General features: G+C 36.3%; 2 protein-coding genes across 2 annotated transcripts in view; one reads left to right on the top strand and one right to left on the bottom strand.

The window, feature by feature from the left end:
* The window catches only part of LOC144194321 (uncharacterized), a 107,206-nt gene that overhangs the window by 12,987 nt on the left and 70,404 nt on the right, over positions 1-23,815 (bottom strand). The window contains exon 6 of the mRNA XM_077713298.1: positions 22,721-22,980. The gene's annotated coding sequence lies outside the window, so the exon portion shown is untranslated. The remainder of the gene's footprint in view (positions 1-22,720; positions 22,981-23,815) is intronic.
* The window catches only part of LOC144194318 (collagen and calcium-binding EGF domain-containing protein 1-like), a 28,668-nt gene that overhangs the window by 4,606 nt on the left and 247 nt on the right, over positions 1-23,815 (top strand). Inside the window, exons 3-11 of the mRNA XM_077713295.1 lie at positions 19,361-19,413; positions 19,791-19,925; positions 20,608-20,745; positions 20,814-20,935; positions 21,004-21,070; positions 21,879-22,018; positions 22,110-22,145; positions 22,495-22,530; positions 22,792-23,815. The exon at positions 22,792-23,815 is cut by the window's right edge and continues 247 nt beyond it. Of these exons, the coding sequence (XP_077569421.1) occupies positions 19,361-19,413; positions 19,791-19,925; positions 20,608-20,745; positions 20,814-20,935; positions 21,004-21,070; positions 21,879-22,018; positions 22,110-22,145; positions 22,495-22,530; positions 22,792-22,977 (913 nt within the window). The 3' untranslated portion in view covers positions 22,978-23,815. The remainder of the gene's footprint in view (positions 1-19,360; positions 19,414-19,790; positions 19,926-20,607; positions 20,746-20,813; positions 20,936-21,003; positions 21,071-21,878; positions 22,019-22,109; positions 22,146-22,494; positions 22,531-22,791) is intronic.

Genomic DNA, 23,815 nt, shown 5'->3' with positions numbered 1-23,815 from the left:
GCACTTGTGATATGAATTATTCTTTTAGCAAATTAGTTTCATGACACTCTAATTAAATCCAGAATGGATCTGGTGTTAGCACAAAATGTCGAGGGCATTCCGAAGCAGTATTACTATAACTATAACAAAGTATTTTAGCCAATCTGACAATAGAAAAAACAATATTATACAACAAAAACTGTTTTAAAAAGTGTTCTGTACAATATGTACGTCTTTTATGAATCATGGAGTCTTTTCTCATTTTTTGTCATTTCTGTTTTGTAAAAAAAATCCAGCTAAATTTGGATTGTTGCTAGGCAGTTTCTGGGCAAGAAAATCCAACTGTTGCAAAACATATTTATGTATGTCTATGTGTGTTTGTGTTTAACATATTAATAATTGTATTCGAGAATACTATATAAGTTCTCCTGGAGAATGTCACAATATTTGCGACTATTACAAAAATTGCCTAAATTTGATTTAGATTAGATTAGATTACTTTATTTGATCCCGTATTTGGGAAATTTCTTATTTGCAGTAGCAGTACAGACACAGAAGACATTGTAGACCTAGCTAAAAAAAACTGGAGCCACATAAAGGAAGTCCACAAGATGGTGACCTTCTACAGACTGAGACCAATCAATATATCAATCCAAACTATTGAATCCATTCATTATTTAAACTATCAAAGTGACAGTTGCTCGCTACTAATCAACCAGCTCTGTGATTGGTCAACATTTTTTGCCATTTTTTGCAGTCATTCAGTCTAACACAATTTTAAGTGAGATCAATCCAAGCACATTGTTGTCGCGTTTCTATAAAAAGTCAATTTCCGCTCTATTAAATATCTTTTAACAGTATATTTGGGTTATTCCAACTCCTAGCAAAAATGGGTTCTTTGCTATACTTCGAGTTGTGCTAACGAAAGACACGTGTTGATAGAACAAGCGTAAATGTAAATGCAACAGTGGCGGCGAATGTCGGGGTTGTGAAAGGGCTACTCAACACTTTGGCGTAAGTTATTCCCACACACATCTCAAGAGAGAAAGAGCAAGTTTTTTTTTTAGTGTTTGACTCGGAGCCCATGTGTCCAATCGTCGCCCGGGGCGCCGGATCCATTTTGCCATGTGATTGGCGTTGACGTGTTAAGCGTTTGGAAGCGGCGATCTGGCCGCTATCCAAACACTCGCTCAAATTGAGCCACTTATGGTGCTTCGATTACACTCGCCTATGAGCAAGTACTCTTGACACGGGACAATTACCTGACACATTTCCGTCATGTTGTACGGCTGCCGGGGTTGCCAAGTTGGAGCTAAAATCTGTCAAATAATTCAACTAAAATATGTTCCTACTAGAACCATTTGCTGAAGTTTTGAGGGATAAATTAAAACGGGCGGCAGGGGGGTGCTGGAGGCGATTCAGACTAAGTATGGGCTCAAGGCTTGGGACACCCTAGTGGCCAACCAATTGTAGGGCACAACGAGACAACGGACAACCAATAGACAATTTTGAGTGTCCAGGAATAGTCAGAATGCCATTTTTCCTCATTTATTCATTTTCCTATATCCACACCAGGGTTGCAGGGGGTGCTGGAGCCCATTTCAGCCAACTATGGGCAGCCTGAATTGGTGGCCAACCAATCATAGGGCACGAGGAGACTATAGACAACCAATTCTAGGTAGGATTAGGCAATTTTGAGTGTTTAGGAAGAGTTAGAATGCTATTTTTCCTCATTTATTCATTTTTTCTATAGCATTCATCCTTGCAGGGGGTGCTGGAGCCCATCTCAGCCAACTATGGGCAGCCATAATTGGTGGCCAACCAATCATAGGGCACAAGGAGACAAAGGACAACTAATTATAGTTCGGATTAGGCAATTTTGAGTGTTTAGGAAGAGTTAAAATGCTACTTTTTCTCATTCATTCATTTCCCTATACCAGTCATCCTCGTGGGGGGTGCTGGAGCCCATCTCAGCCAACTATGGACAGCATGAATTGGTGGCCAGCCAATTGCAGGGGACAAAGAGACAGATTAGTAATCATAGCTTGGGGCAATTTATAGTGTTCAACCGGCTTGACTAGCCTAGCATGCATGCTAGGAAACTGGAGTACCCGGAGAAAACCCACACAACACTAAAACTCCAAACAGTGTGGACTAACCCGGGATCGAACCCACGACCCCAAAACCGTGAGGCCAACGCGCTAACCACTCATCTAAAAAGTCGCCCCTGGGGTAAAATTACAGATTTAAAATGATTCATATTCAAACATTGCTTTTTTTTCCAATCAAAAATGAATGTTTGTAACCAGAGAATGGACATTAAGGATGTTGTCATTTTTAATCCTATGTGTATTTTGTATTGAATTCGATAGTGAAGTTGATTCTCAGGCCCGCTAATGTTCTCCTTTACAGCACATTCATTGTTTTGATGGATTTTCTAAATCAAAATCCAATGTTTTGGTCTCTGAGGAGTTTGGTAGCGTCATTCTGCAAAAAGTACCCCGACCAAAAACTGCCACCCGCTGACAAAACGACCACTGTGGTTTTCTCAGCCATGACGCTAAAAAAAAAAACTATATAACATTCTCATTGTTGTGGTCTTTTCTCTCGCTCCCATTACTCCATTTTGGCAGAAAGCCGTCATCATGTATTGTAAAGCATGACCATGTTGGTTTTTGTGGGGGGGGTTTTGCTTGTGGCTAAATACTCTCAGCTGTGGAAATCTCCCACAGTCGGAGAGAACAACAAGACAACAAACGCTTTTGTTATGACTGACGCGTCTTAAAAGTAGACCCCACATGTGAAGGGTAATTGAAGGCAGCGTAAACGCGTTAAGATTTAATGATGGAAGTAATGGAATTGGACATCCTGCAGCTGTGTAACTTAATGGAAGAGTTAGTGTGGTGACAGTGAGTTGCCGGGTAGAACAGGTGAAAAATACAGTAAATAAGGTGAAAATGTGTGATAATAATACGGATTTTCCGGACTATAATTCGCAATTGGGTAAGGGGGATCAAAATAGATTAGTTGGATTGGATTTAAGGTTAACTTTGTGAATTTGATCAGAGACGAAAAAAAAACATTAAATGATACATTTTTAATTAAAATTAAAGATTAGTGGCTGTTAGACTTTGAAATATTGGTTAATATTGTAGGTTTATCCAAAGAATCGGTATTGTACAGAGATAAAAATTAAAAGTTGACAAAACTGTGGGGTAAGAAAGTAAATTTGGATGGATTTGATGATTTGATCGAACTAAAACACAAAATATATAATAAAAATGGCCTAGCAAGTTAACCAGTTCACTCTAAGGTAACACACATAATTAATTATTATATATAACCAATGTATTTTTGTACTACAAGTCACAACAACTAAAAATGTACAATGAATAGAGAAAATATATATACTAAGTCACATTTTTAGGGAACTAAGAACAAATCTACATCAAAATAACAAGCGCACTGTATTATAAGGCGCACTGTCTATTTTGGAGAAAATTTAAGACTTTTAAGTGCGCCTTATAGTCGTGAAAATAAGGTAATAAAAAAAGGCACGTCTTATAGCCCAGAATATACGATAATAAATTCCATTTTTTGTTTGAAAGCACTAGCAAATGACTCTAGAAGAGAAAAGGCAGACATTTTGGGGTCTTAATGACCCCCAAAGAGCTCCTCTGGTTTGGGACTTTGGCGACAAGAGGTTGACCTTATACTTTAACCGCAACCGCTTCCTGTCTTGAATCATTAGGGCGCCCATTCCGACTCCCCCCCCCATGCTGACTCCCCCTCAAGCACCCCCAAACACCCCCCACCCAGCCCCCCAGCCCCCCGAACATGCCCAGGAAGCATTTCCCATGCATGTCAAGTCTGGACTATGTCGCCATCAGGGATACTTAAGATGCGTTCACATCCTCGCCCGTGTAGGAATGTCGACCAGGAGTTTCCATGAAGTATTCTACGCGAAATTGGCGTGCGTGAATGCGTCTGTTGGCGTATCGGAGCGATTACATGTGTCGTTTAAGATTTTTGATGATGGGTCAGAAAATGTTGGGAACATTGTTGTTTTGATTTCCCTGTGAATGATGTACTTTGTTCTCTGTGGCTTATTTTATAAAGCAAAACCTCAGACAGATATTTCTGTGAACATGATATATTCTACGTAATGAGTCGATATAACCTCAGTTCGAACCCGAAAGTTTTCTTTCCCATACCAGGTGTTAAGATGTTAACTTTTAAAGATGGTCAGACATGTTTGTCGTGCTTTTTTATTCGTCGTTTTGGTAGAATTTTGCGGGTCATGAATCGGCAAAAGAAAATAATTTAATGGAAAGATTTTGTATTATTTTTGGCAAGATGAAAAGAAATGGAATCCAGAAATGTGGGTATATTTTTTTAGACGACAAACAAGTTAAACAAATTCTTCAATAATGATAAGGACGATCTATAGGCCAATCAAAAAGAGCCATGTGTAATTAAAAGTGACAATTATAGTATTTCCCTAAGTTAAGCTAACCTATAAAGAAAATGATTGAATTTAATAAACATCCATGAGTTTTTTTTGTTTTGTTACGGTTGAAAATTGACGATTTTTTAAATCGACTTTATATCAACATTCGGAGCAAAGAAATCTTTGTTTTCCCAAGAGCTGATTTTGGCTAAACAATCTAGACAATTTAATAATGTAGCATTACATGTTGTATTCTTTGGCCATTTTGGATTTTGTGTTAAAGTCCGATTTCTTTGTGTAGCTTGTCATGTTGCAAAAACAAGGTTGTGGTGGTAGCAATTTTGAGGATTTCAGAGCTAGGATTTTAAATATATATATTTTTTTTTTATAAATGGAGTAATACTGGATAAAAAAAAACCCTGAATATTTAGTTTTTTATAGATCTAAAACAATGTTTATTTTAGCCTTTTTATATATTTTTTGATTTTAGGATTTTTGAACTAAAAACTGAAAAAATGTATTAAAAAATGACAATTATTCATTTAAAAGGGGGAAAATCAGGAAATTGAATATACATCTATACTTTTAATTTGAATTTGATCCTAAAACAGAAAGTCAGCACTCATCATTTACTTTCTCAGACCACACAAAAGGATGCGACGGGCCAGATTTTGCCCCCGGGCCGCCACTTTGACACATGTGATCTAGAAATTTCAGCCACTTTTACAGAACAACGCTCTTAATCCAAAACACAAAAGTGACATCTTGCTGTTACATAAAGAAGGCGGCTAGGGCAAAAACTGTGGGTTGTTTTCTTTTAAAATTGTCGCTTCAGGCTACGCTAACACCTTAGTGGGTACACCTGGTTCTCGGTGACGTTTTGGCACCCCGTCTAGATTTAATCAACGAGAATTTAAGTGCAAAATCGTTCTTCTAAGTCTATGTTTTTGACTTTTGAGTGTTTTTTTTTCAGACCTAGCATCTCTTCCTGTTCTTGCTTTGAACTGCTTTCCCACAGTGTTAATCACATGGATGACTTACTGTCTCATTGCCTTTAAAAACCTCCTTGGCAAAGGTGCTAAATGCTAGCACGAAACCCAACTCCAATAAAGCAAGCAAGCTTTTATTGTCGACAATCTGTATCGAGTGTGGTCTTTTCAAAACAAGGACATTCATGATTTACTTTCCGTACAACCTATTATTCTTACCACTTGCTTACACATTGTTTAATATATAAAGTGCCCTGAAAAATAGCAACGTGGTTAGCTAATGCTATCGTTGGCTCCGTTTAAGAACTTTGAGTGCTATAGTCATATTTTTAAGTCAAAATGTAAACACTTTAAAGCCGATATTGACATTTTAACAGCTTCTATACAAAAAATGAGGTTTCTAGATTGGCAGCTATGAAATGAGGCAAGCTAGTAAATCTTTCGCTAACTGCCTAGCGAGCTACCACAATCCTCTGTGAGCTGAAAACCAGAACTAGAATGCCTAGTTTGGAATGATGTCAAGGACGAAAGCTAAACACAGCTGTATTGAATTTTGTCGGATGCATGGATTAGCATTAGCTGACAACTTTAGCTCCCGGTAGCGAGGAAAAATAGCTACAAACGCAACAACGAGTAACACCTGGCTAAGGGGGGGGAAACTGATTGGGTGATAACAGCTGGTGCTCATAAACCAATCAGAAGTCAAGGACAAGAAACACTCGGAAACTAAATACAGTGTTCCCTCGCTACTTTGCGGTTCAGCTATCGCGGACTCAGAGCTTCGCGTTTGTTTGGGGAAAAAAAATACTAATATTACATTGAAACAACATATTTTACAGTTTTTTTTTGTTATAACATGAATTTCACTCTCTCTACCCGTATTTTTTATGGTGTACTGTATACAGGGGGGTAAAAAAATTAAAAATAATAATAATAATAAATAAATAAATAAAAATTTGGGGGGATTTTGGAAGCATTTTTGAAGGGGAATCCCTACTTCGCGGAAATTCACTTATCGCGGGTGGTCCCAGTCCCCATTAACCGCGATAAGCGAGGGACCACTGTAGGACAAGGAATTGACTAAAAAAATGGGTGTAGTACTTTTTACGTAGACGCAAAACACCTGGGAAGTGTCGTATCTCGTGTTCCATCATGTGTTAGCTCTAAATATTTTCTCACGGATGGCTAAGAAGCCATTTTTTGTTATTTTTTTTGTTTCGTGTCGGTCAATGTCAAGTGGTCCTTAGTCCCTAGGACAAAATGTACACCTGGACTCCATCTTTAGGTCTACGACTTTGTCTGGACGCGGATAAAAGCCAGACGTCTGTCTAGAGAAGTTGGCGTGTTAGCGTCGGGTCAGGTGGGGTAAACGTTGCAAAAGTGTGACGTTAGCGCTAAGCAGACCAGGTTTGTCAGAGGTGACCACTCAGGCGTGAAGATTGTCCTTTGAGATGAAGTGTCCAAGCCTGAAGGCAAAGTATACATGCCCTCTTGACTTTAGTCCCTCATTTATAACCCAAGAGGAAGGACAAAACCACAGTGGTCTATTTAACATGATTCAGAGTGTGTTTTTTACTGCCGTTTTTGAGTGAATGGCGTTAAGGGGGAGATGGGATTTTTCGCCTTTACAAACCACTTGATTTCCCATTCATTTTTTGTCCATTTTTTGCTGAAATAGACTAAGAAGTTGTCTTGTGTCTAATTTATATGTGTCAAAGTGGCGGCCCGGGGGCCATATTTGGCCCGCCGCATCACTTTGTGTGGCCGGGGAAAGTAAATGATGAGTGACGACTTTCTGTTTTAGGATCAAATTAAAATGAAGAGTATAGATGTATATTACATTTCCTGATTTTTCCCCTTTTAAATCAATAATTGTCATTTTTTAATCATTTTTTCAGTGTTTTTTGTTCAAAAATCATTTTGTAAAATCTAAAAATATATTTGAAAAAAAAGCTAAAATAAAAATTATTTTTAATCATTATATTTGATCTATAAAAAACTGAATATTCGGGGTTTTTAATCCAGTTCTTTTAATCCATTTATAAAAGAAAAATCTGTTTTTAGTTCAAAAATCTTTTTTGTAAAATCTAAAAATATATTTAAAAAAAAAGCTAAAATAAAAAATAAAATTTATCATTATATTTGATCTATAAAAAACTGAATATTCAGGGTTTTTAATCCAGTTCTGTTAATCCATATATAAAAAAAATCTGTGTTTTTTAGTTCAAAAATCATTTAAAAAAATCTAAAAATATATTTAAAAACAGCTAAATTAAACATTGTTTTAGATCTATAAAAAAACTGAATATTCAGTGTTTTTAATCCAGTCCTTTTCATCCATTTATAAAAAAAAAATCTGTGTTTTTAGTTCAAAAATCATTTTAAAAAATCTAAAAATATATTTAAAAACAGCCAAAATAAACATTGTTTTAGATCGATAAAAAACTGAATATTCAGGGCTTTTAATGCAGTTCTTTTAATCCTTTTATATAAAAAAAAATCTAAATATTATATCTAAAATGGTCCGGCCCTTGTTCTAATTAATATAGTTGTGGACATGGCACTGCTTGGGGATTCCTTCAAGGTATCTCGAAGTTGTTGCTAGGCTGCTCCAGTTTTGAGAGGATAACATTCGACATTACGACAACAGTTTCCGAAGTCGTAACAGATGAACTGTTTTGATGACTGACGTGTCGAGTTGTTGATTGATGACCTTCCGTGACAAATAGCGTGCAAAATGTCCATTGGTTTTCAGGGCTACGAATCTAGCACGGTTATCCCCCCTCACAAAAATTCATCGTTTTGACGAGCGTTACATTCGGTCTTCATTTCCACTTGTTTGAAAAGCTGCCCTAATAAATTCCCAGATCTGACTCCATTCCCTTCTGGTTACAAAACCAGTGCAATGGTAAGAAGTGTAGAAGGACAGTTGAGGTTAAAAGGGCTCCGCGGCAGATTAGATTGAAAACAAACAAGAGTTAATGAGTTGTCCAGCTAAGAAAACAGTACCGAGGGGAGGACTGGCTAACGAGACATTTGGAAGTCTAAACAGAGAAGATAAAGCAAGAAGAAGAAGAAGACCTGAGATGAATGAGGGCTAATGACCGATTAGTCAAGAAAGCTACCGTATTTTCTTTCATTTACGCCGTATTTATTGCTAAAAAATGCTGACTGGATCGAGGGTGTGGCTTATATGCGCACAAATTAGACGAATTAGGCCATAAGAAAAGACAATACGGCATGGCATGGTCGTTTTTTTCAAAATGGAGAAAGGATAAACAGATAAAATGCTATATAATGTTTATTTTGACGTCTATGAATGGAATTCAAGAAGAAAAATAAAACATATCTTGCATAAAATGTGAAAAAACTCACTCACTTGCTGACAAACTAGCTCACTACGGACCTATTTGCTAGTTGTACTGCTCACATGACTTCCTTTTTGAATTTACCTACATACAGGCAATACTCTATTGAAATGTGCAATCCAGGAGATGATAATTTTGATCCATAAAGTATCTCATAAATACCACATGTGATGATTTTTCTTAAAGATTGTCCCTTCAGAGTAACACATTTGGTACGGAATTATTATTTGCTATTTGTTATTTTCTGTTTTGCAATAAGAAAACAACCAATACTGGATGAATTGATTCCTTATGATATTGACCCTAATAATGTGCTTGTGATTCATACAGTATTTCAAAAATATACAAAGATTTGACCCTTCAAAATAACACATTTGTACTCCCTATAAAAACCATGAATATGGAAGTGAAAATTGTGAATCAGGGGGCGGCTTATATGCGAGAAATTGTTAAATTCAACGATTTTAAGGTTATTTTAAGGGTACGGCTTATACGCGGAGGTGGCTAATATGCAAGAAAATACGATAAATCCTTCAAATTGGTGGAAACTCATGCCATCTTCAGTTCTGACTGTCAGAATTTTTTGTATTATTGTTTCCAACCTTCATTGAATATTGCCATTCCACATAAAAAGCATGTAGCAAAATGCTAAAGATAGACAGAATAACAACGAAGTCAAAAAGACACGAAGGGAAGTTTAAAAGCGAATCTCTTGGGAGGCTTAGTCGTATAAACGTCTGGAATGGAAAGCTAAAGACAAAGCCAGGGAAAGAGAAATAAAATCAAATATTGACAGCATAACAGAGCATTGGAGGGAACTGTTATGTCAGGCTGTTGCTGATTCGTCGGTTTGGCTAACGTCCCCCCCCCCCCCCAAATCCCCCCCAGCTGGCGAATATCTTTGTTTCATCTGGATGCAGAAATCCCACCTGTTTCCAGGATACTTTCAGTCTATCCACTTTCTTCACGTTTATTCTGTTTTGTTTACTTCAAGGACCCTCTGTAAATCCGAGCGCTGGATTTTTTTTTCAACGGAAAGAAGCCAATTTTTTTTTTCATGGATATTTCCTTTCTCAGATTGGGTTAGAGTACTTGGTCGGGGTTAAATATCATATTTTAAAATGTGTGGGGGAGGGGGGGGGTATGCAGGTGCAGGGTGATGATGTCATTAATGCCCAAGCGGTGGTGGCGCTTCGTATTTCTTTTGCTAGCGAGGTTGATGAGAGATGCTAAATGCTAACATGTGTGCCCACCAAAAAAATCTCCTGAAATATTTAACTGAAAACAGAAGATGGATTTATTGAACCTAAAACCGGCTAGTTTAGTTAAACCCTTCGACGTTAATCTGGTAAGGGAAGGTTGGGACAAAATGGCCGCCTGCTGAGATTAGTTAAGACCGGAAAAATTGAACGTACTATTTTGTTAAAATAAAAAAAATCTAATGAATGAGAGACTTGGTCACTATTTTAATTGTAAAAAATGAATCAGAATTGCATTTTGATATTATACATTATAATTGTTTTACCTGGTTAAAAATTGTGTTTTTGATTAAAATCAGGTAGAAAATATGGCATTTTTGATGATTTTTGAATACTTACAAAGCAACAAATAAGCAAAAATCACGGTTTTGTAATAAAGTCATTAGCGAGGTACCAGATTGGCGTTAAATATCGTCAGATCCTCAAAAATCTGGTCAATTTGTTAAAAAATCTTTCCTATAAAGCAATCTAAAGTAGTAGTTTGTAGTTTCCCCAAATGGTTTTACTAGAAGTTTGGAGTCCCACTTCCTGTCTTTAATGGAACCCTAATTGTCTCGGTAGGGGCCGTGGATAAGAGAAGTTGGACTTCCAACCCATAAACGCACAAAACCCCCGTCATCTTTTTCTGATTAGCGTGCACCTGAACGCCCCTCTGAAAAACCACCGTGGTTGTGGCCGTGTTTTCTAGTTTTCATACAATGTGGTCTTCATTAGTTTGCTTCAGGCAGTCAGTGTGTATGCCTCAACACAACAAAACAGCGGGCTAATATGACGCTAACAGCTAATATAAACGGGCGGTAATAGCATTGTTGCCAAGCTATTGTTTACAAACAAAGTATGCTAACTCGTGTCGAACTGTCACGTGACGGAAAATTGGAGAATATGCGGCACCATGTGACAAAAATTAGATATTAGCTCATGAGAAGGAACCGCAAAAATCATTAGAAACGTTAGCATTAGCTTAGCTTGTTTCTCAGATTTAGTGTTTTAAACATTCAACATTCACTGTTGAACCCTTCTATTTATGAATTATGATTTTAATACTACAAGGAAATATTTAAATGAACCCCAAAAAATATATTTGGGAATAGTAATAGATAAATATTTATAAAGAAAATGGATGCCTTATTTTTAAAATATCAATCATTAAAACAGTGATAAATAAATACTAGAAAAAATCTAAATAATTTGAAACTAAATATTCATTAGAAGCAATCTATCTTAAAATAATATATATATATATATATATATATATATATCTTTAAAAATAATTTTAAAAGAAAAATAAAATATTTTAACTTCTACAACACAGGTTGGAAAGGGAGGAGTTAAGCTAATGCTAACTTTTGAAAAGACTCACTACTGTGCCTGAGTGGGTAAATAATAAAAATAGCATAAATGCTAACATTAGCTTATCCTGTGGCTCATCATTCATCCAGGGGCACTTCAGTATAACTTGACACTACATTTTAGTGCCCTCTTTTCTATTTTCAAAGCCAATATTCTGACATTACATATAAAAACAACCCAAAAAAAACATGCTAACATTAGCCGTCAAGGCTGGTTAGCTGACAGTGCCAGTTTCCTACTCCAAAGTCTCCAAAGTTTTGTTATGTTCCTTTTCTTGTGTGTGTTTTGTTTTCCTAAATAATGTGGGTTTTTCTGGGCTGGCAAGAAAAGTAAATCCCGCACATCATTTTTGAAAGATTCTGGTTTTAGTCTGTCATTTTCTCTGTTTTGACTCAGCCACCATCTGGCACACTCTTTCCTTGTCTGCAAGTCAATGTTCAACAAACTGTCTAAGATATGTTCACAAGGACTAATACCAAAAATGTGTTTTTGATTGACTGGGAATATCCACAAATCTCATCCCTGTTTCCAGCACACTCAAAAATCAGATCGATTAATGTACTGTAAAGTCATGTTTTCCCACCGTTTTTTTTGGGCTTGAAAAACTCTCAAAACTCACCAGCAGAAAATATTCGAATTTAAAACTTTTGTATATTTACAGTATAAAGTCATTCTCATCAAAGTTTTATCAACAGCAATCAAAGAAACCTGATTTATTTTAATAAGTAATTTTTCATGCCCACCCTATTTCACCAAAAATAAAAAATAGTGTACTGATTTTATTCTGAAAATTTTATGACTCAAAATGACGTAATATTGCGCAAAAACCATAAAACATTAAAAATAAGCAACAAAATGAGTTTAATCTTATATTATTATGAATTTTACTTTTTAGTATACCAATATTATTTGTCATATTTCATTTAAAATCTTGTAAAATAAGCTTTTTTAAAAAAAATTAATAATAAAACCTGACCATTGCACATACAACATTTTTTTGGGGGGAAAAATTGGTGTAAAAATAAAATATAAGTGATGTACTGATTTTATTTTGAAAATTCTATGACCCAAAATGACTTAATATTGCGCAAAAACCATAAAACATTAAAAATAATCAACAAAATGACTTTAATCTTGTAATATTATGAATTTAATCTTTTAGTATACCGATATTATTTGTCATATTTCATTTAAAATCTTGTAAAACGAGCATTTTTTAAAATTAATAATAAAACCTGACCATTGCACATAGCACAACATTTTTTTGGGGGGGAAATATTGGTGTAAGAATAAAAAAAAAAAAACATAAAAATAATCTAAAACGTATACAAAAAATGGCTTAAGGATGTGTTAAAGTGAGAATATACTCTCAAATATTCACACACATACATTAGCGTAATGCAATCAGTCTTGTCTGTCAAAGTGTGCCGTCAACGTGATGAGTCCCAGTGGGAAAAAAAGAGCATGAAATGTGCGGGTATTCCTGTGTGTGTCGTAGTGAGATGCTCAAAAGGGGGGGGTCACCCGTGGCAAATTCTTGTGGTGACACCGAGGCCTTAATGGGGTCAGGGCCACATTCCAAACAACGCTCATCATCATCACACCACTTTTGGCTTTTACTTTCATCCATCTTTACAGTGGCTCACTTTTCCCCCCCCCATCATGTGATCGTGTAAAAAAAAAATCGGAAATATCGCAAAACCTGAAAAATCCGCGATAACTCTGCTCCAGCACCCCTGGAAAAAGAACGAAAGCCATGGAGGACACCTGGGATAGGCTTCAGCACCCCCAGAAAATGAACGAACGCTATAGAAAACACCTGGAATAGGCTCCAGCACCCTCAGAAATGAAAAAAAAAACTGGGATAAGATCTAGCACCGCCGGAAAGTCAACAAAAGCGATGGAGGACACTTGAAAAAGGCTCCAGCACCCCCAGAAAATGAATGAAAGCGAAGGAGGACATCTGGGATAGGATCTAGCACCCCCGGAAAGTCAACAAAAGTGTTGGACACTTGGAATAGGCTCTAGCACCCCCATAAAATGAACAAAAGCCATGGAGTGCACCTGAGATAGGCTACAGCACCCCCAGAAAATGAATGAAAGCCATGGATGACACCTGGGATAGGCTCCAGCACCCCCGGAAAATGGACAAAAGTGAAGACGGACACCTGAAGAGGCTCCAGCACCTCCGGAAAATGAATGAAAGCCATGGAGGACACTTGGGATAGGCTTTAGCACCCCCGGAAAATGAAAGTGATGAAGGATACCTGGAACAGGCTCCAGCACCCCTGGAATATGAACAAAAGCGATGGAGGACCCCACGGATAGGCTCCAGCACCCCCAGAAAATGAAGGAAAGTAATGGAGGACACTTGGGACAGGCTCCAGCACCCCCGGGAAATGAAGGAAAACCACGGAGGACACCTGGGATGTGTTTTAAGGATGGGAAAGGATTGTGATGGACAGGTGATTCCGGGGGCAAAACATGGGAAGTGAAGCAGGAAATACGGGTCAAACGTGTTTGGCGGCCAAAGAGCTTTCGGTCAAAGCATCCTCTGTGAAAAAGACACGCTTGACGTCTCCCCAGAGGACGCCAGGCGTCTTGGAAGCCGTGGGCTGCCTTGGCGGGGCAAATAAACACAAGAGGAAAGAAAGAAGCCTCGGAGGAGGTCTTGGCATGGAAACACACCTTTATACAAGAATTGGGAAAAAAACACGCAAAAGAGGGTTATGCAAGGATTTGGGAAATACCCGCATTAAACGTACTGCTAGGTATTTAAAAAGAATTAAAATATGCAAAAAAACATTTTTTGCAAACTTTTTGTCATGCAATTAATTTGAAAGAATTCCCCAAATTGTGAAAAAGTTATGTCATTATAATATTAAATGAGCCAACTTTGGTTTTAGTGAGACAATATTAGATGAAAAAAATAATAGATTTAACAAAATAGAAAAAAATATATATCTTTTTTAACTATAAATTTAATAGACAAAAAATTATATATTTTTTTCTAAATATGTCTATTAAATTCATACGTTTTATACATATGTGCATCTATGGAAAAATATTTGGAAATATGAAGATAATATACAGAAAATGTTGAAAAATGATGTTTCAACATAAATTGAAATATAAATCAAGAGGATAAAAATTTTGAAATGATCACTAAACTAAAAATAGTACTTTATAACTTTATAATACTCTATAATACTTTATAATACATAAGTGAAATACTAAAATATCAATAAATCATTTGTTTTGACCTAATAAATTTGACTAGTATTATAGGATGGATGGGAAAACCCGTGTTTTAATTTCATACCAAAAACATAATTTAAAATAAATTTTCCGCCACTAAATTAGCAAAAAATCAAGACAAACAATCCCCCCGAGAGAAATAAATCCTCCCTCGCAAAAACCCCCATCTAAAAGTTATGAAAAATAGTCCCGAGTGGCTTGAAAAACATACATTTGTATATTCAAGTATAGCCCGTGTAAAGCATATTTTAATATCTGAAGGGCCAAAGCTAACATTGTAATTTATCTTTATGAGGGAGTCTCAAAGGCCTTTTAAATAAAAGCATCAATTACAGTGCATGCGTAGAAAATCGATTTTTCAAAATGCATCTGGAATTTATTGTTTATAAAGTGATGACCAACACACACACACACATACGTCAGCACAAGTATAAAAAATATCTAAATTTTTTCGTATAGTCCATGAAATGTGTGTTTCTATGACCAGAAATAACGCATGATTTACCATATTTACAAATATAATGCTGAAACTAACAAGAATTTGGCAAACGGCTGTTGAGATTTATATTTAAGAGCAATGTTATTAAAATTCATATGAGAAATGCCCACAAAAGGTAATAAGGCTTTTGTAAAAGAGGGTAAATTGTCGCCATCTGGTGGACAAATATATGTTTTACGTCTTTCATTATATATAATTGCTGTGAAGGGGACTTTTTCACCAGTAGAGGGTAGTGTTTCCCAGGATTTGTGTATAATGTACACCTGAACTTTGCGTAAATTTTTGGGTACAATATTTTGCATGTTATATTCGAGTACCGTATTTTCACAACTATAAGGCGCACTTAAGTCTTAAATTTTCTCCAAAATAGACAGTGCGCCTTATAATCCAGTGCGCCTTATAAATAGAAAACCAACAACGAAATACCACCACTGTCGGATATTAAACAAACACAAACACTTGAACTGAAACAATACTGTTAAATATGCAGATGCCATCTTAGTTTACTAAATCTTCCATCATATAGCTCCTCCCCCACTGCAACATTTTATACAAAAAATCCAAAAGATCAACAATGGCTGGCTCTAGAGGTGACTGTGTAGTAGTGAGTGCTTCATACCGGGAAGTCAATAGCAATTACTGTATTTTCACGACTATAAGGCGCACTTAAATGTCTTAAATTTTCTCCAAAATAGACAGTGCGCCTTATAATACAGTGTGCCTTATTATACAGTGCGCCTTATAATACAGTGTGCCGTATAATAGTACGCCTTATAATACAGTGCGCCTTATATATAGAAAAATGTCATTCATTGAGGGTGCGCCTTATAGTCGTGAAAATACGGTAAATAACGTAATGCTTTCCGATGGACTTTCTGGATCTGGATTTGGTCAGGTTTTCCACCAGCAGGGAACAGTGTTTCACTGGGATTTGTGTGTAACGCGGACCTGAACTTTGCTTGAATCTTTTTGGTACAAAATTGTGCTCCTTATACTCGAGTAAATACAGTAATACGAGAAGTACAATGCTTTCAAATCAACTTTCCGGATCTGGATTTGGAAGCTCTTAAGACCAGATGCGAGTGAAACCTTCCAGCGTAGGACAATGTCAAGATTTTTCCGTTGACAGTTGTGAGTTGTGGAACCAGAAGCAAGTATTCGCACTCCATGGAGTAATCTTGTCAAGTAAGAAGAAGTGGAGGAGTTAAGACGAAGAGAGTTCCCCCAGGCGGGAATCTGACGGAGGGCAAAAGTACTTTGCAGAATCCACAAACACGCAAGTCAGTGTGTTCTAGGGGGTCTGTTTCCTGTCTCTTGGACATACTTTCTTTCACACAGCAAAACAAAAACACATGGGTCACTTCTCCTGCTGCCCTCATCTGCTCGTCCAGACACCACGGCTTCCTCCGGAGCAACCCCGGGGGACCCGTGGCGTCCCGAAGATGGGACGGAATGACTTTCTGATGGGCTGTCGGATCGGTCCGTATTCAGTTTAAGCAACAGTTACTGTTGTATATATGGATGTTTGGTCGCTGGTCTTTTGGATACCGGTCTTTTGGTCCCTTTTGGTCGCCGGTCAAATGGACTTAGATATTAAACAGGACTTAAATATTGAACCGTACTTAGATATTAAACAGTACTTAGATATTAAACCGTACTTAGATATTAAACAGTACTTGGATCTTAAACAGTACTTGGATCTGAAAGACAGTACTTTGATCTGAAAGACAGTACTTGGATCTGAAAGACAGTACTTGGATCTGAAAGACAGTACTTGGATCTGAAAGACAGTACATGGATCTGAAAGACAGTACTTGGATCTGAAAGACAGTACTTGGATCTGAAAGACAGTACTTGGATCTGAAAGACAGTACTTGGAAATTAAACAGTACTTGCATCTGAAAGACAGTACTTGGATCTGAAAGACAGTACATGGATCTGAAAGACAGTACTTGGATCTGAAAGACAGTACTTGGATCTGAAAGACAGTACTTGGATATTAAACAGTACTTGGATCTGAAAGATAGTACTTGGATCTGAAAGACAGTACTTGGATATTAAACAGTACTTGGATCTGAAAGATAGTACTTGGATCTGAAAGACAGTACTTGGATATTAAACATTACTTGGATATTAAACAGTACTCAGATTAAACATTACTTAGATATTAAACAGCACTCAGATATTAAACATTACTTAGATATTAAACAGTACTTAGTTATTAAAAAGTTATAAGATATTATAATATGTCTCTTAGATATTAAACTCTGTCTCTTAGATATTAAACTCTCTCTCATGAATATAATTTTGAGAGCTGGTTTCAACAGTAAACTCTATGTCACCAAAAGACCGGCAACCAAAACACCGGCGACCAAAAGACCAGGCGACCAAACGTCCGAGCACCATCCATAACAACGATTCTCCTCGACACATTAACCTCACGTTGTCTCACTTTAATCCAAACGTCTTTAAAAAAAAAAAAAGGTATGATTTTCACCCCGGGGGTGCCGAACTCCCATCTGTAAGTATTTATCTTCACGGACCCATTTGTCGACACAGTCAATGAAGTAGTGACAATTTTCATCTTAACTTTCACACACCTGTCTCCACCTCATCTTGGGATTAAAGCGGTACAATCATCTGGACCTCATCTAGTTTGAGCCCGTCTCGAACGCTTTATTGTTCATTGCGGGGGCGTAAATAAAGGGGGCGGCGGCTTTGGTGGTTTTAAAGTGACGCTACACGCTGAAATGCATTTGAACTGTTTAATGGGTAATGAATGAGCATATTGTACAGTGGTAGATGCCCAATTTAATTTGAATGGAGGATTAGGATGGAAAAGGAGTTAGTAAATATACATTTTTAAAAAGTATTGGGTGAGTATGTCTGATAATAGTAATAAAGAAATTATGTTAGAAATAGTTTTTAAAAAATAATTAGCTCAATAATTCTTTTTTTTTGGGTTATTTATTCACTTATTTTTTATTGATATGTCCATCCATCTATATAGCTTAATTTTAGGGTTAGGGTTGAGCAGGAGTTAATAAATATGGAAAATGTTAAGAAAATTAAATAATTTGCGGATAAATTCCTCCTTTTTTTATTTTGAAAATGTGGTATTTGTTCTTTTTTTATTGTTATATCTATCCATCTATATAGTTTAATTTTAGGGTTAGGGTTGAGCAGGAGTTAATAAATATGGAAAATGTTAAGAAAATAAAAGAATTTGGTGATGAATTCCTCCTTTTTTATTTTGAAAATGTGGTATTTGTTCATTTTTATTTTTTATTGATATAACCATCCATCTGTATGTTTTAATTTTAGGGTTAGGATTGAACAGAAGTTAAAAAATATGGAAAATGTTAAGAAAATTAAAGAATTTGGTCATAAATTCCTCCTTTTTTATTTTGAAAATGTGTTACTTATTCATTTTTATTTTTTATTGATATATCCATCTATATATTTTAATTTTAGGGTTAGGATAAAACAGGCGTTAACAAATATACATTTAAAAAAGTATTGGGTGAGTAAATATAATAATACTTGAGAAAGAAAACATGTTTAAAAAAATGCTCATAAATTCCTCCTTTTGTATTTTGAAATGTCTTATTTATACATTTTTTTTATTTATTTATATATCAATCTATATATTTTAATTTTAGGGTTAGGATTGTATAATGGGTGAATACTTATACTAGTACATATAATAATGTGAATAAAGAAAATGTCACAAATAAAGAAATAAAAATGCTCATAATTCCTCCTTTTGTATTTTGAATTACCGTATTTTCACGACTATAAGGCGCACTTAAAAGTCTTCAATTTTCTCCAAAATAGACAGTGCGCCTTATGATACAGTGCGCCTTACATATGGAAAAAATGTCATTCATTGAGAGTGCGCCTTATAATGCGGTGCGTCTTATAGTCGTGAAAATACGGTATTAATTCATTTTTTTATATTTATGCATCCATCATCTATATATTGGAATAGTATATATAAATATATATATATATATATATATATATATATATATATATATATATATATATATTTTAGAATGTTTACATGTTTAGCTCTATCTTTCAAGTGACATTTTTTCTTTAAGTATTTTCTTCATGAGAAATATTTTCAAGTGCAATCCTAAAATATATATTTTTCAGGGCTTTATGTACTTCAGAAATATCACTTTGTTATTTTCTCTTTCCAGGAGAAAATGCTGTGAAGGCTTTAGGTTTGTGATGGGCCAGTGCATAGCTGAAAGTAGGTAAAACACGGTTTTTCCCCAAAAAATACGTTTTTTTTTGCTAGCCCTTCCTTTCCACCATCTTTTTTGAGCGAGCCAAAACCTGGTGTGCAGACCAAAAGTGACTTGCGTGCCGTCCCGTAGATTTCCACACCCTATCGCGTTTTTCTCACTTTGCAACAACGTCTTCCGCCAAATTATCTCATGCCTGGCTTTAACAACAAAGCTAAACTCACTTCATATGGAATATATCATCAATCATAATGTAAAATGATATGATTTATACACTTTTCACGCTGTTGTTCATAAGCCTTGCATTAAATCCCCAAACAATCCCAATTTCCAGTCAATTATTTTAAATTTATATTCTATTAATATTGTTTTTCCTATACAGGTGTGGATGTATGTGCTACATCACCATGTGAACAACAGTGTACCGACCATTTTGGGCGGGTGGTGTGCACGTGTTACCCGGGTTATCGCTACAACCGGGAAAGACACCGTGACCATAAGTCTCCGTATTGTTTGGGTAGGTCACAGTTGCCATGGAAACAATTTCATTCAAAAGGAGTAGTGTGATTTTATCATTGTTCTCAGTTATAGTGGTCTATAATCCTTTATAAAGTGTGATTTATGGATTTTTGTGTGTATGTTAAGATTCTCACGCAACGTTTGTCCAAACCGTGCATCGTAGACAGTTGAATTTTTTTATGATGGTCAGAAATGTCTATTGGATACTGATAGACAAGTTTAAACTCAATATTTTGTTTGTTAAATAACCATTTTTTAACAAATACTTGTTGTAATTGCGCAAAAAATGTCTTTTGCTTCTAAACAATCAATTGGAACTATTTATACATATTCCTAATGACTTTAGAATTTGCAATTTTCTTTTAATTCTTCAGTTTTTACTATTAAAATCAAGGATTTACTTCAAATCAAGTATTTGATTTAAATAAAATACGAGGCGGCAACAAGAATAATTATTTCGGATTTGGAAAAAGTCGCCGCAAGTTTGAGACTCCTCCCCTATATCGATATCATACAAAGATACGAAAAATCATAATCATGCATGAAGAAAATGAATGGATAAAAACTACTATAACTGAACGGATTGTGTAAATAATATATTTAAATGGTACTCAAACTGTGTCGAAACTCTTTTGCCGGCAAATATTCGGCACCAAACTAATTTTTCTCACTCATATCAGACATCGACGAGTGCGAGGAATCTGGGGGTGACGTATGCGAGCACCAGTGCTTCAACACAGGCGGCAGTTACCAGTGTCGATGCCACAGTGGCTACCTTCTAGCCCCTGACCAGCGATCTTGCATTGCAGTACACAACAGTAAGCACTCAAGCTAATACGCTCACAATATGATCTTATTGTTATTAATATCTCGAACTGATTTGCAGTCAGTTCGTCGGAAAAGTCGGACACGCTGATGAGCGCCGACACCTGTTCCTTCACCTGCCAGGATTTCCTTAATATGAAAAGCAGCCTGTTGCAAATTAAACTGCGATTGGCCAGTTCACAGGTAGCATTATCCATGAGAATAATACTTTTATACTTTATCCAAGATATTAATGTTTGCTGTGTTCGCAGGTTCCTCTCGGGAGACCCGGGAAAAGTCCTGGTCTACCTGGACCCTCAGGACCACCTGGGGTCCCAGGTGATGCTTTCTGCTCATCCATTGGTTTTACCAACTGATACATTTCCCTAGTTTGTCTTCCTCGCTAAAGATATCTAACCAGAGTATTTTTTTTGGGACTAGCCAAAGAATAAACTAGCCCAGGGGTGTCAAACTCCCTTTGGTCTGCGGGCCGAATACCGCTTAATTTGATATCAAGTGGGCGGGATCAGTAAACTCATTGCAAAATGACATAGAACTAACAATAAGCCCACTTTTTTTCCTTTGTATTGGTCACTAATACTAATAATTAGTGCAAAGAATGAGTAAATTATCAAAATGTGTATTAACAGAATTTTCCTTTTACATTATGAACAATATATTAAGAACAAGAGAATAACATAAGAACATAAATAAATGTCAATTCATATTGTCTGCACGTACTAAAACACTGCGCCCCTAGGGGATAATACAAGAACTACATTTTTTTAAGAAAATTCATATTTTTTTTATACAATGCAGCTTTCTTCCCCGGGCCGTACCAAACCACCAGACGGGCCGGATTCGGCCCGCAGGCCGTATGTTTGACACCCCTGCACTAGCCAAACAATGCACGATAAAAGCGGGGGGGAAAACCTAGTCATACCTGAGTATAAGTCGCACTAGCCAAAAAATATCTAAGTTACACTGGAGAATAGGCTATATAAGCAGGGGGGCAGTTTGGTATTCAAAGATACAAATATAAGAATACTAAATTATAGGAAAATAGGGAACAACAGTCAAAATGAACATGAGTGAGATTTATAGTCCGGAAAATACGGTCATTGATAATAGGTTTACTACTCCGCAGGTCACCCGGGGGGGCCGGGCGCTCGAGGGGACCCAGGTGGGGAAGGTCCACCAGGGCCAAGGGGACCCCGAGGGGACATTGGGCCCATGGGCCCGGAACCAGATTTAAGGCATATCAAGAGAGGTCGCAGAGGACCAGTGGTAAACATTTTTTTCTTTAGGTATAGGTTGAAAAATAGTTTTGAAAGCATTGGATTGAAATAGGTAAAGATTTGAAATTTGTTGATTTAAGGGACCACCTGGGGCTCCTGGAAGAAACGGCTCAAAGGTATTTTGTTTAATTTTTATGGTCAATGAATATTTCTTTGAGAATTGCTTCTCTCTGGTGGCCAAAACTGACAACTACAACATCAGCTTTAAAAAAAAAAAAAAAAAAAACCTTGCAACATTTACTCTACTTTACTGTAAATAATACAAGTACATAATGGGTATTCACAAAAACTCATTATTTAAGTACACAATGTACTTTTGCTACATTAATAATGATGTAATTGCATGAATTGCCTTTTTATAGTCTTTTCTTTTTCTACTTTAATACGATATACTTATTTGATCATTTAAATGTTGATTTTTTTGTCTAAAATTTGACTTACTTATGTATCATGTCCTACTTTTAGGGTGATAGAGGAGCAGATGGTCCCAGTGGCCCCCCGGTAAGTACAAAAAATACCAATGTAACCACTCAGACCCTTCAAATTAAAAGACAGTATTAACGCAATGGTGTAAATTGTGTGTATTCCTCCACATAGAATTTGAGTGTCTAATAAATAATGGAATTTTGTGTTCTTGACATAATACCATAGTATTTGTCTTAAAATATTTAAAAAGAATTGACTCACTTACCCCCAGTTTGCACAGATTAGACGTGTAGTGTCGTTTTTGGCAAGTAGTTGAAGTACCACCATATTTTCCAGGGTCCTCCGGGCTCTTTCGACTTCCTGCTTTTAATGATGGCCGACATCCGTAACGATATCATCGAGCTGCAGGAGAAGGTGTTTGGAGAGAAGAGGAGTATCTTGGACTCGCCGCCTCCCTCTGGTGGGGAGCCCGATTTTACAGAGTGGGGTTCGGGTCAGGGGGATCTCTTGTTCGGCACGTGAAACCTGCAAGTGACAATTTGGAAATGAATCAGAATGTGGAGGACAAACGGACTTGAAAAGGACAAACGTAGCTTTGTTTATCATGAAAAAGAATATTGCAATTTAATCGTTATTGTCGTGTGTGTGTGTGTGTGTGTGTGTGTGTGTGTGTGTGTGTGTGTGTGTGTGTGTGTGTGTGTGTGTGTGTGTGTGTGTGTGTGTGTGTGTGTGTGTGTGTGAGTGTGAGTGTGTGTGTGTGGTCAAGGAAAATAAGCCATATTTTTAGAGTCATATTTTTTCAAAATATGTTGTAAATATAAATATTGCATTATCCTAAGAAAAAGTTTTGTATTGCACTTTCTGTTGAAGTACAAATTCTTAAAGTTCAAGTACAAGCAAGTATTTGAAGTTCCAAAAACACATTTAAGTGTAATTTAGTACAAGTATGAGTAAAGTATTTCTAGTTCAAGTACAAACAAGTACAAGTTCTTGAAGTTCAGGTAGATGCAAGTATTTGAAGTTCCAAAAACACACATTTCAGTATAATTTAGTATGAGCAAAGTATTTCTCGTCCAAGTACACACAAGTACAAGTTCTTAAAGTTCAGGTATATGAAAGTATTTGAAGTTCCAAAAACACACATTTAAGTATAATTTAGTAGGAGTATAAGAAAAGTATTTCTAGTTTAAGTACACACAAGCACAAGTTCTTAAAGTTCAGGTATATGAAAGTATTTGAAGTTCCAAAAACACACATTTAAGTATAATTTAGTACGGATATAAGCAAAGTATTTCTAGTCCAAGTATACAAAAGTACAAGTTCTTAAAGTTCAGGTACATGCAAGTATTTGAAGTTCCAA

Source organism: Stigmatopora nigra, chromosome 3 (assembly GCF_051989575.1).
Source record: "Stigmatopora nigra isolate UIUO_SnigA chromosome 3, RoL_Snig_1.1, whole genome shotgun sequence".
NCBI lineage: Eukaryota > Metazoa > Chordata > Actinopteri > Syngnathiformes > Syngnathidae > Stigmatopora > Stigmatopora nigra.
This window is presented reverse-complemented; position numbering and strand designations above follow the sequence as displayed.